Raw genomic sequence first — 13,858 nt, 5'->3', positions numbered from 1 at the left:
TCCACTGAGCCAAACCGGTTAGGGCTCCTTCCTATATTCTTAAGCTTAGTTAATTTGTTCATCATCCTTGTTTTCAAATTTAAAGACCCCAGTTTCCCCAACCCAAACTAACCAGTCAGTAGATCATAATAATCCTATCTCAGGTATGCTTCCTGAATCTATTGACACATAACCTCTGTAGAGCTACTGCTTTAGATTAAGTCCTCATTTAACTGGTCTTACTTGCCTCAGTCACTTACCATATTGCTTGAGGTATCGTCCTAAAAAGCATTCTTCATTATGTTGCTCACTTGTTTCAAGTCCTCTCTAAACTCCCGTAGGATTAAATCCACTTGGCTTGGTCTACAAAACCACTCATAATCCAATCTATGTCCTGCTATTGCTCTACATAGAACCTGTGCTCCTGATATATTAAGTTTTTCTTTGTTCCTTGGACATATCAGAACTTTCCATGTTTTTGTATTCTGTACTTTGCATCCTGCCTTCTTGGGCTATCTATTTGCATTTGGCTTTCCTAGATTTAGTTTTAAAATTCAATTCAAATAACACCTCTTCTGAAAAGTCTTCCTTGGATAGGTTACCTCTGTCCTCAACATCTCTCTTCTATATTCCTACAGATCTTAGACATTTGAGTGTCGAGTTGGTTGGTCTGCCTACCTAATTTTATCTATCTATCTATCTATCTATCTATCTATCTATCTATCTATCTATCTATCTATCTGTCATCTATCTATCATCTATTTAGCTAGCTACCATCTATCTGTCGTCTATATAATGTTTCCCTAAGTAGATTCTCATCTTCTCAGTCAAGGTATTGTGTCTTTCAAATATGGTTTTTTTTTTCATATCTATGATGTCTAGTTAGCATTCTTTACTCTATAATGATATTACAAAGAATATATCTCAGCAATGCTATTCAAAGCAATAATTTTACTTATGGAAGTTAAAGGTCACAAAACCAAAGGGAGATACTAATCAGCCACTTTATATATTATTCTGTTATTTATTGTTTTTTAAGAAACACCTCCCCCCTCATCAAGCACTTCTGAAGACTACTGCAAGAATGGTGGAACCTGGGAAAATGGCAAATGCCATTGTCCAGAAGAGTGGAAAGGATTGAGATGTACAATAGGTAAGTTTTTTGAGGATAATACTAAGGTGTGAGGTTTAGGTGACTCTTGTGTTAATAAAGACAGCAGCAAAGTTTTTCAAAGCTTCTGTTAATGATTATAGTAACAGTGAGCATAATGATGATGGTTTGAAGATGTATTTGTTAGCTGGATAGCAAAAGTTGAGTTTTCTTCTTGGGACTATTTCCCTGTATGTTCAATACACCTTGTCTGATTCCCAACTATCAAGTTTCTCTGTAAACTCAACACTGCTTTTCCTTCTGGATACAGTGTCCAGTACAGAGTAATGGGTGAAATTGTTTTCGCAGGTCCTTCAACTGGTGATAAACCATATCACATCACTTCAAATATCACAATTCTAACACATTTAACTTTTCTAAAATCATGATGCATCTTTCTAGCTAAGTATATACTTGGATGAAGTTTTTGCCTTTTCTTCCTTTCTCTTAAAGAGATGTTATTAATTTAGTGGTTTGACTTTTTGACTTCAATCAAAGGTATCTCAGGATCGAAGTTCAACATCACTTGTTGATCTGCAGTGCGCATCTCAGCACTCTACACACTTCATGCTGCCTGCTTAGGATCCAGAGTTCCAGGAACACACTCCTACCATTTGTTACACTCCTACCAGCCAGCATATTCCACATACTCACGACTTTGGCTTTTTTGCTTTGACCACATCCTCATGTTGCTCTTTGCCACTCTAGGTTTTCCAGATTTCAACTAATTTGATACATTATTCTTGCTGATGTGTTAGTGATCATATCCCACTTCTGGCAAGTTATATATTGTGCACATTTTAACTGGAACCTGTTATCTAACATACTAGTTATCTTAATGGAAATAACTTAACCAGATAAGAAAGTATGAAGTTCTTGCCCAGCCAGTGTTGCTCAGCGGTTGAGCATAGACCTATGAACCAAGAGTTCATCAGATTCCCCGTGAGGGCACAAGCCCGGGTTATAGGTGTGCAGGGAGCAGAAGAGGAAACTTATCTTTATGTGGTTCTTCTAGTTGCCAGGCATGCTACATATCTCACTGGTTCTCTCTCATCGATGTTTCTATCTATCTGTCCCTCTTGCTTCCTCTCTCTCTCTCAAATCAATAAAAGCGTATTTTTTTCCCAAAAAGAAAGAAAGTATTAAGTTCTTGGTGGGCCAATGAGTCCTATAAGCTTTCTATTACCCTTTAAATTATACTGACTAGGTTTTGAATTTTGACTTTTATCTGGTTTGAAATTTCAAAAGAAAAGTATAATTTAAAATGAAAAAAATTTCTTTTTATTATAGTTAATTTCTGTGAAAACAGTACCGATAGGAATTTTACTTTTGGCAAAATTGCAGTGGGAAGATATGGACCTTCTTTGGAAACATGTGGCAAGGACACTCTAAATGGTATGTGTGTTTTTTAAACATCTTCCTTGTTTAGGCATACAAATCACTATACTGGGTTATACCTATTATCCCTCCAACTAGTATTAGGTTCCTGGGAGAGGCATCAAGGAAGGCTTTGCAGAGGGTTGGGTTCCCTTTTATGATGCCAATGTTCAAAGTTTAGGGTGTTACCTCACATAATCCTAATTTTCCTGAAAACCTTACTATGGATCAGTTGTACTTCTTCAATTGGTTTATTTTTCTAGCTTATTCTGTCTCTTGGAGTTTGATCAGGTTCACATCTGCTTCTTAAGTTATATAATTTTTCTCAATGTAAACAATTAGCTAAACTATTGACTTACACCATGTCTGTGAAGGGGCACATATGCAGGAGCATGTAGTTGCTGTGGCCATCTTTGCAAACACTCTCTTTTTCTTTTTCTTTTTGTTAAAGCGGACATGCCAAGAGCAACCCGGCTATGCAATGTCACTGAAGATGGAGAGATAGAATTACAAAATGCGATACAAGGAAATTGCAATATAAATCTGAACATCCTGGAAGACCAGGTATGCCCTATGGCCCATGTGATAGGCAACCAGAAAGAAACCTGATGGTCAAATCAATGCTTTTTAAAACTTTCAAATTAGAAATAACAAAAACTAGTAACTAAACCTTCGTTGGTGTTGTTAATCCTCACCTGAGGATAATTTTTTCATTGATTTTTATTATTTTTTAAAATACATTTTATTGATTTTTTACAGAGAGGAAGGGAGAGGGATAGAGAGTTAGAAACATCGATGAGAGAAAAACATCCATCAGCTGCCTCCTGAACACCCCCTACTGGGTATGTGCCCGCAACCAAAGTACATGCCCTTGGCAGTAATCGAACCTGGGACCCTTGAGTCTGCAGGCCGATGCTCTATCCACTGAGCCAAACCAGTAGGGCTCATTGATTTTTAGAGAGAGTAGAAGGGAGGAAGAGTGGAGGGGGAAGAGAGAGAGAGAAAGAGAGAGAGAGAGAAACGTTGATGTGAGAGAGATACATCCTTTGGTTGCCCCCCACACTCGCCCCACAAGCGCTGGGAATGAACCTGCAACCCAGGTATGTGCCCTTGACTAGAAATTGAATCCGAGACCCTTCAGTGTGCTGGCCGATGCTCTAACCAATGAACAACAGCAGACAGGGCTAAAGCTTTTATTTTTTTAAGTTGACATCTATTTGTAAAAAAGACTAGCTCAGGGGTGGGCAAACTTTTTGACTCGAGGGCCACAATGGGTTCTTAAACTGGACGGGAGGGCCGGAACAAAAGCATGGATGGAGTGTTTGTGTGAACTAATATAAATTCAAAGTAAACATCATTACATAAAAGGGTACGGTCTTTTTTTTTTTTAGTTTTATTCATTTCAAACGGGCCGGATCCGGCCTGCGGGCCGTAGTTTGCCCACAGCTGGACTAGCTGAACATGTTGGTTCTGCAAATTTCAGCACATGATAATCTATAGCACATTTACTAATGGCCTCATCATTTTTAAGCTAGTGCATTTTGACCAAAATAGATCTGACATTTGAGACCAAAAACAAAGGTATTTTGCCTGGCCAGTGTTGCTCAGTGGTTAAGCATTGACCCATGAACCAGGTCAGGGCACCTGCCCAGGTTTCGGGTTTGACCTCCAGTAAGGGGCATGCAGGAGGCAGCTGATCAATGGTTCTCTCTCATCATTGATGCTTCTATCTCTCTCTCCCTTTCTGTGAAATAAATAAAAACATATTTTTTAAAAAGGAAGGTATTTTAGGGGTCTACTGGACCAGAACACTGAGGAAAAACTAAGGCCTTTTGAGACAGGAAACTCCAGAACCTGATGAGTCTCAGGGCTATATCCATGAGCAGGTGGAATGGGAAGTACATCTAAGTAAATACTTTTCATGCAAATTAAATTATTTTGACTAAGGAGATACCCAAATGCAAATGCATGAAATTGTAACACCTGGGGCCAAACAAGGGGCAGAAGAGGAAACTTATCTTTATGTGGTTCTTCTAGGTGCCAGGCATGCTACATATTATCTCATTTAGTTTTTATAGAACCTCTGAGAGCTAGGTGTTATTCCCATATTATAGATAACTAGAGGCCCATTGCAGGAAGGTCCCTGCAAGAACAGGGCTTCCTGCGGCCGGAGCGAAGCAGAGAAGGGAGTGAAGCCCGCCCTTCTCCGCTGCCTCGGCTCCGCTCCCGTGTCTGCTGCCTCGGCTCCACTCCCGTGTCCGCTGCCTCGGCTCCGCTCCCGTGTCCGCTGCCTCGGTTCCGCTCCCGTGTCCGCTGCCTCGGCTCCGTTCCCGTGTCCGCTGCCTCGCTCCCCCCCCCCCCCCCCCCCGTGTCCGCTGCCTCGGGACACCCCATCGGCAGTGGAGTGGCGAGGCTGGACCGGCTGCCAGAGTGGGCAGATCGTGCCTCGCTGCTCGCCCCCGCGGCCCCCGGCCAGGTGACAGGTGATGGAGTGCCCCCCTCGCCCCCCCGCCTCCCCTGCCACCTGCCTGGCCAACAGGCTTGGACACTTCAGCGGCAGGGCTGAGGGGACTGGGTGCCGCCGTCTTTGTGATGGAGTGATGGCTAATTTGCCTATTACTCTTTTATTAGATAGGATTATAGCTAATAACACTTACTTATTATTGAGCATTGACTGCATGCTAAGTGCTGTGCTGAACATTTTACATATGCTGTTTTATCATATTTAATTCCTGTAACACCCCAATAGATACGTATGAATGTACTCTTTTTATAGATGAGAAAACTGTGTTTCTGAGAAGTGCAGTATTTTGCCTGATGAGTCACAGCCAAAAGTGATGGCGCTGCTTTTTATTTTAAAGTCCACACTGAACCATATCATACATGGGCAGGGGTGGAGGTGGGAGTAGGAGTGGTAGGAGGATGTGGAGGTGGTGCCAACCACATAGGTTGTGCCAGCCACACAGACTGTGGGAACGACTTCATGCTCTGGAATCTGACAAAACAGTGTTTGACTATTAGCTCTGCCACTTCTAAGCTGCATGAACTTTGGGTGAGCTCCTTACCCTCTCCAAGGCTTTAAATAGGGATGAGAATGCTCAACTCAGTGTTGTTTTGCGGATTAAATGTAGTAACACCTGTAAAACATTTAGCAGTGCCTAGCACGCAGCAGGGACCTGGATTTGGAACGAGAGCATTGTTACTGTCTACTGATGGAATATTGCTTCCAAGTCTTTCCCAAGCTTGAATAGCCTGTGACTTTGGTTTGATTTTTGAAACGATGCTGCCATCTAGTGAAAAACTGAGAGAGAGAGAGAGAGAGAGAGAGAGAGAGAGAGAGAGAGAGAGAGAGAGAGAGAGAGAGAGAGAGAGATTGACCTCCAGCCCCACTAGTGACAGGATTAACATGTTGTAAGTGCACAGCAGAGTCCGGGGGCCAGCTGGTACCTGAGGTTGTCTAGGTCAGTGCTGCCCACACTATCTGCGCTGAAAAGCTAGTTTTAGAATTTCCAACCCATTGTAGACCAATAATCATGTACAATACAATAAAAATGAATGACTTGGAAAATGAAATGAAAAAGACATAAAATACAAATCCATTTAAAAATTATTATATGCAACAGCATAGAATTGTTATATAAGATTACAATTGTTATATAAGTTATACAAGAAAAGAAACAGATAATGAAAAACTAAGTGGAGATAGAGGTGATTGAGGTGCAACTAAATTCCAGCTCAGTCATTTGTAGTTGCTTGAAATGTTTCGATGTAGTTGTAAAAAGTTAGGTTTGCTTTTTTTTTTTTTTTAAACAGATAAATAATTCATCAAAAAATTCTTCAATTATTTCAATTGTTTCTAAAGAAGTCCAGATTTTAACATCTAATACCAATAATTTAAATCGTGAGAACATCACTTCTGCTACTAAAGTGGTTGGACAGATCTTCAACTCATCCAGAAATGCATCACCTGAGGTAAAACTCACAAGGTTTTTTAAAAAGGGAGGGGAAGAAAGGAAGAAACTCATCCCAAACTTTACCGCTTATTCCAGGATATGGACTTGGGCATGATTCAGGTTGCTTAGAACCATTTTGCAGAGTACTCTATCTGAGAGATGCTCAGAGAAATAAAGGGCTCTTTGTCCAAATATTCTCTTTGAGGGTAGTCACAATGATCATTACCATGTTAAATCCGGAAAGCCTATAACAAACAACTCTGTTTCATCTTATTAATATGTTTACCAACTGCTTTTGGCCTCAGCATCCCTATTCAATTCCAAGTAACTGATGAAATGGTCTTCCAAGGAACTCACTTTGGAACATGGTGTTTTAAACCGATCTCTTCCTGCTAAGCATATTTGCATTTTAGTTTTAGCTTTTAAAAAACTTTGGCCTACTTTACATTTCTGATATTATAAACTGCTAAACTCTGGTACCTGAAGACAAGAACTATAGTCAACATTTATCAGTTGGCACAGCTTGAGTACTGGTCAAACAGGCTATAAGCCACCAAAATGGACTGACCCAGTGTTTACCAGTTGAATATTGGCATGACCTGAAAATACCTATTCCTTTCTTCTCTTCTCTTTACATGTTTTATTTCAAAAAATTATTTTATGTTATCCTAGCTCCTTTGGAAATTAAGGGAGATTAAAATCACAAGTTAATAAAAATGGAATTGAAAAATAATGACCACCAAATGTAGACTTTGTGGAAGGATTAGCCAGTAAAGACAGAAGGATATTAATAACCCAAAAGAGGGCAGTTAAACAGTAACCAAATACATTAAGATCCTTTCAATGTACTCCTGATGTTTTAATTGTAAGAAAAATATTTTACTAACTCTAATAGGTACACTAGGTGTAACTAGTAAGTTATATTAAATATTGTAAACTGTGATGTTCTGACAATTAAAGCCCTGCACTCTTCTTATTTTGTTTCTGCATTTGTATCTGAGCATCGGCTTTTGTGTTCTTGGGATGAGGAGGAGGTTCTGTGAAGACCTTGCTCTGAGGTCAAATTCAGAGACCTAAGCCTTCTAATTGACTGCCTTAATTTATATTTTCACTGTGCCTTATCTTTATTCTCTCTGCCATCTTCTGTAGATAAAAAACTAAGCCTTCAGTTCCACTTGATACCATAATAATCCATGATAATGAAGGTCATGATGATGTCCTTATGATGACTGGTGTCTTCTTCCTGGCAGGCAAAAAGAGTTGCTGTCACAACAGTGAGTCAACTTCTAAATGCCAGTGAAAAGGATCTTCAAGAAGCTGTTGCTGGAGATGGAAAGGCCTTTTCAACGTAAGCACAATTCCAATTTGGAAAGAAAAACCTGACAAAGTGCTGTTTACTTTCCTAGGTTAAAGCATTAATAGAAATGTCTTTATTTCTGTCATGAATGCGCTCACTGGCTGATTCCTATGGGATGCAGACTAAAACCTTGGCCTTCTACTGATCATCAGTGACTAGATGGAGTTAACTCCTGGTTCCAGGTGTGGCCATGGATAGAGAGTAACTGGGATGATTTAGATTAGAACTTGTTTTACTAGCCTTAGTTTGGTATGCCCAGCTGGCAGCCAGCATGCACAGCAGGAGCTCCTCATGCTCTTTTCTCAGTTTACAGAGCTGCAAATAACAGCATAACTTTGTAAGACACATTGGTAGCCTCCCACCCACAACTCAGCTCTCCCCAAGATCCTGGTGTATTTTGATTAAACGTTTCCATGGTTACATTGAACAACAAAAGGGATCCAACTCTACCTGTTTTCTTTCTTCTTGACTCCTATGTTCTGGATTTCTTTTGGGTGTATATTTAAACTAAAACTCATGTACTTTATTCATAGAGGCCTCCCATTAGGATTCACTGTGTGTGTGTGTTTTATCTTCTATATAGTCTTCTTAACTCTTTTAAAATTTAAGTAAATATGCATGCTCATTATGGAAAAATAAAAAAATATATAGATGAGAAAATTTTAAAAAATCATCCTGCCTTTATTAACCTGTTGGTATATATTCTTATAAAATTTTTTCTCTGTATGTGCATTACATTACATAATCTATTGATTTAAAACTTGTTTTTTGTCACTTAATAATAGTATATAAACATTTTAATATAAATATCTATACATCCACATCATAAATTTTAGATTATTGCATATATGAGTGAATTTTTTATTTAAGAAGTTCTCTGCCACTGGACATTTAGATTCCTTTAAGTGTTTTAATATTTTGAACAATCAACATTCTTGTATATAATCTTTGTTTGCATGAGACATTATTTTGTTGGGAGAAATTCCTACAGATAATTCTCAATTTTCTCATTATTATAACCAGTACCTGTGTTACAGAAGACCAAAGAAATACCAACCACACTTCCTAGAGAAAGGGAAGGACCTCGTTTATTAACACTAGTGCAGTGGTTGGCAAACTCATTAGCAACAGAGCCAAATATCAACAGTACAACAATCGAAATTTCTTTTGAGAGCCAAATTTTTTAAACTTAAACTATATAGGTAGGTACATTGTTATTAACTTAATTAGGGTACTCCTAAGCTGGCCTTTGCTAAAAATATCCTCAATCTGATTGAGGTATATTTGCTGAGGTCGACCCCTTCCAACTCTCCCATCTACACGTGTCTTGTATACTTGTTTCGTCTATCTCCTTTCGTTCATCCTTTCTATATGTCCAAACCATCTCAACATACCTTTCTCAATCCTCGACACTACATCTTCTTTCACTCCACAACATTCCCTAAAATTAACTTAATAAATTTACTTAAAGTTTTAAGTCTTAGTTAAACTATAGGTACATTGAATAAAACTTGATATCATACTTAATACGATATTATTTATTGATAAAATTAAATTCCTTATAATTTACCTTACAATATCCATAAAATTAAATCATGACAATGACTGACAAACACTAATGTGAACAATGGCCTTGCATCTCCTTGGAAAGTTTGGGTAAGTGAGGTTTGTATGTTGTTTTTAATTTTAGGCACGATTCCAGGTTCTCATCAATAAGATGACTTCTCAATTTACTCTTGATAAGGTTCATGCTTGAAAATGATTGTTCACATAAATATGTAGACCTGAAAAAGGAAAGAATAGCAAACTCTAGTTTTTTCAGTTGATTATATGAGTCAGGAATACTATTCCAGGTGTTAAAAATCAACATATCTTCCTTCTCCAGGTCTTTCAAAGCAGACCACTTGTGCTGTGAACTAAGTTCATATTTGTTTTTCTCCAATATTCCTATATCAGCACAAAGACATTCAAATTTCAAGCTCCACAGTTCTTTGTTTTTTAAATCTAGCAATTGCATTTCAAAGTTGCCAATGTCAATATTAAAGGGAGAAAAATTTAATTCTGTTACAGTAGCATTGAGAGGTTTTTTAACAAAGGCTAACGTTGCTTTGCTGTTTCTGAGTTCCTGAAACCTGTTGAGAAAAGCTTCCCTCATATTTAAAATACCGAATGTGGTGTTTTGTGGGAGAGCCGCACTCAAGGGGCCAAAGAGCTGCATGTGGCTCGCGAGCCGTGGTTTGCCGACCACTGCACTAGTGGACTCCGGGAATAATTTCCAAATCAGAGTGAAGAAACATGCAGAGAGCCTGTCTGTATATATCCTGCTGGGGTCTTTGTCTGCAGATATGCCCCCTACCCCCTTCAAGGCCCTGCAGGAAGGCCCCCAGGTGTCAGGCCACATCAGATGATCTGTCCTGGGGCCAGCGATAACAACCCCCCCCCCCCACCCCCCACCCAGGGCAGTGCATTGTTCACAGTTTTTATGGCCTGACACCTTGCAAGACCAGTTTCTTTACCTGTTGACTCTTTAAAGTAGAAAAAGCACAAAAGCATGAAATAGAACATTCAAAATATTATAATTCTGAGAGAGGATGGTAAAGGTTGTGCGAACAGATTAATTGGTGTGTTGTATGACTTCAAATTTCTAGGAGTGTGGTTACTCCCTTTTTTTAAAAAAATATCCTTACCTGAGGATATTTTTCCATTGATTTTTAGAGAGTGTGGAAACGAGAGAGAGAGAGAGAGAGAGAGAGAGAGAGAGAGAGGAGAGAGAAACAGAGAGACAGAGAAACGTTGATGTGAGAGAGACACAATGATTGGTTGCCTTTGCACACAGCCCAACCAGGGCTGGGGATTGAGCCTGCAACTGAGGTACATGCCCTTGACTGGAATCAAACCCAGGACCCTTCAGTCCACAGGCCAATGCTCTATCCACTGAGCAAAACCGGCTAGCGCCACTCCCCTTTTTTTGAAGCTGGAGAAGGAAGTGGCCTTGGGGCCCAGAGTCTATGTTGAGGGAACATGGAGACTGAGAGCCAGAGTCCCTTCAGAGCTGAGGCTCTGTGTTTGCAGCCTTGCTAGAGAGGGAAAGGGGAGTAGTGGATGCTTTTGGTGAGAAAGCTAAGGAAAGAGATGTAGGACTTGGCTGAGAAAGTCAGATCATGATGCAGATGAGAAACTTAACAATAAATAATTATGAATTTTACTGGCTTAAGACATGGGGAAAAAAGAATTTAGTGCATAATATCCAAATGGCTACAGAGAAAGTGGTCAGAGGATAAGTGGCCATTTTAAATACAGAACACGTTGAAATATGAAATAATACAACCACACTCCGTTCCTCCCTTCTCCCACTCTAAATTTCCAGTTTGTCTTTCTAATCCTGGTCTACCAGTTCCCTTCTCCCTGGTGATCTTTACGTAAGCCCTGTGGATTCAGTTCCTTCATTTCATCTCAGCCTCCAGTCCCAAGGCCAGGTCACCAACGCCTTAGCCCTCCTGAGGAGAATATTCTTGATGAGCTGCCATCAGAGGTCATCTCTCTCTTTCCTCTCTCCCCAGGAAAGGAAACTAATTGCTGCTTGGGGCAACTCTTCTTTTCCAAACTCCTTCCCTTGAGTCTCCTCACAGGCACCAGGCCTCAGTCTTCCATCCCACTTTGTTTTCTTCATTTATAGTTTCTTCTTTGTATCCTTAAGCTACTGAACTCCCTTTCTACACTTAGTGAGAAAAGTGTAGAGGGTGAGAGTACAAAAGAGGAGAGTGTCAGGAAAGAAAGAATCCACTTCAGCTTTATTGTAAAGAGGCATTGTGGAATCTCCTGGGAATCTAAGAACAGAATTATAATGGAGCCTGCGGTGGCAAGGCCTCAAGGCAGCTTTGAAGGTCTCAGAGGAATTTGTGAGTCTTCCCTCTGGAACAACAGCCTTTGGAGTCATACAATCTTGGGTTCATATCTTAGTGTTGTTATTCATTGATTTTTGCCGAATTACTTCATATCTCTTTGAAGAGCCTCAGATTCTTCAATGTGATATGGGAGTAATTCTGAATTTTACTTCAGTAAGGTTTTTGTGAAGCTCAAATGAGATGATGTATGTAAATCACTAGCATAATACCTACATACATATAAGTCTTAAAAAAAAAAAAAGGTCACCCTTTGGCACAGTGAATAGAGCATCAGCCTGAGGACTAAACGGTCCCAGGTTCGATTCCAGTCAAGGGCATGTACCTTGGTTGCGGGCACATCCCCAGTAAGGGGGTGTGCAGGAGGCAGCTGATCGATGTTTCTCTCTCATCGATGTTTCTGGCTCTCTATCCATCTCCCTTCCTCTCTGTAAAAAATCAATAAAATCTATTTTTTAAAAAATCAATAAAATACATATATTTTTAAAAAAGGTCATGTTTTTATAATGAACATGACTCAATAAACATATTTACTTCATATATTTACTCCTAGTTTCCGCTTTCTAATAATTTAATCCTGTTCATGATGTTGGGGAAATAGAAAAAAAATATTGTCCCAACCCAGAAATGCTCTCTATAAAGGTAGTAGAGAAAGAAAACACTTATATTATTGAATAAGCACTACACCAGAGTGTGACACTCACCACAGGAAAACCTCTAAGAGCTTGCAAAAACAGACAAGAATCTCACCTCTTTTATATAAACTAACAGATATAACCCAGTACATACATGTTTTCAGATAAACAATGACTAGTCCTCAATTAAGAGAAGTTGACAGCACTATTTGTCAGACATAGGATATCAAACATTACCTGGTAAGTGAGGTGACCATTTGTGGGAGCTAATTGGCTTTATCCAGAGGGAATACAAACTTCTCATATCCTTATTACAGGAGGTAGTTTTGCAAGTTGGAGCAAGATGTCCAATCAAGGAAGTTAGGCCCCCATTCTCCCACAGAAACTGGGGGGGGGGGGGGGGGGTTTCTACCTGCCTTAATGTTTACATTTCAAAGAGATGGCTTTCATGTCCTTGAGGAAGACATTCCTAGGTCAAAGCTGACAAAATGCCAATGTGGTCTTCAAAATATTTTATTTACATTTCAAAGAGAGGAGAAAGTATCTGCAACATTTCTAAAATAAAATGTTCAAGGGAAAAGGAGGGGAGGACAATTTCTTCCCTTATTTTCAACAGGAAGAATTAAGCCTCTTCTTTTTAATTTGTATTTGTCCTTACAAATGATATAATGCTCTCTCTGGTCCCCCTCTAAACCATGACTTTTCTGATATATCTGCTGTACTAAGTAGAAAATTCCTAAGTGAAAAATCTAATTGTTTTTTTTCCACTCCTTTGTATCAAGTTGATGACCAGCTTCCAGATTGGCTATTCCGAGGCAGGCACCCATCTGTAATCCAATTAGTTATGGCAAGAGGAAGAAAGAATCAAATAGAGGTGGCTGTGACTAGAGCTACCCTTTGAAAGTGGTTCTGAACATGGCAAACATGCCCCCCCTCCCCCCGCCATATATTTAGTATGTCTTTCCCTTTGTCCTTCAAATGCCCGAATGAGCTCCTCTTAGTATCCCCAGTGTTTCCTGGAACACTAACTCTTTAGTAGGTATTCAATGGATATTGTTGGTTAAATAACTGCATGAATTATGTTCTTAGCAGGTTGAAGTCTTGTTAGGTTGAAAGCAGCTCTGGAGTAAGATTGTTATTTATTAAGTGGGCAATACATAGTGGTAAATTGCTGGAAATTACAGGAAATGTTGTTATGAACGTAAAACCTTTGAAACAGAAGCCAACTTGAATGTTTCCATATGAATGATTAGTACATTCTCTTTATAAAGTGTTTTATTTTAAAATTTCTCTTTTTTATCTCTCTTGGGGAAGGGAAAAGACATTTTAGTGGCAGATATAAAGATTTAAAATTTTCAGCAATTATGTTTTCATGAAATTCTTCAATTTCTGGCAAAACTAGATTGAACCAGTTATGGTATATATAGAGATTTTGTTTTGTCAAGTACAGAAATAATGCAAATATTTCTTATAGGAAACAAACTGACAGGTTCCCTTCACTCCCT

The 13,858-nt window shown here is 39.2% G+C and overlaps 1 protein-coding gene across 1 annotated transcript in view; it reads left to right on the top strand.

Moving 5' to 3' along the window:
• The window catches only part of ADGRG7 (adhesion G protein-coupled receptor G7), an 86,664-nt gene that overhangs the window by 28,114 nt on the left and 44,692 nt on the right, over positions 1-13,858 (top strand). The window contains exons 2-6 of the mRNA XM_036348525.1: positions 1,019-1,132; positions 2,420-2,524; positions 2,958-3,070; positions 6,320-6,478; positions 7,710-7,807. Of these exons, the coding sequence (XP_036204418.1) occupies positions 1,019-1,132; positions 2,420-2,524; positions 2,958-3,070; positions 6,320-6,478; positions 7,710-7,807 (589 nt within the window). The remainder of the gene's footprint in view (positions 1-1,018; positions 1,133-2,419; positions 2,525-2,957; positions 3,071-6,319; positions 6,479-7,709; positions 7,808-13,858) is intronic.

Source organism: Myotis myotis, unplaced genomic scaffold (assembly GCF_014108235.1).
Source record: "Myotis myotis isolate mMyoMyo1 unplaced genomic scaffold, mMyoMyo1.p scaffold_m19_p_2, whole genome shotgun sequence".
NCBI classification, from domain to species: domain Eukaryota; kingdom Metazoa; phylum Chordata; class Mammalia; order Chiroptera; family Vespertilionidae; genus Myotis; species Myotis myotis.
The sequence above is the reverse complement of the archived record's forward strand: the minus strand, read 5'-3'. Positions and strand labels throughout refer to the sequence as shown.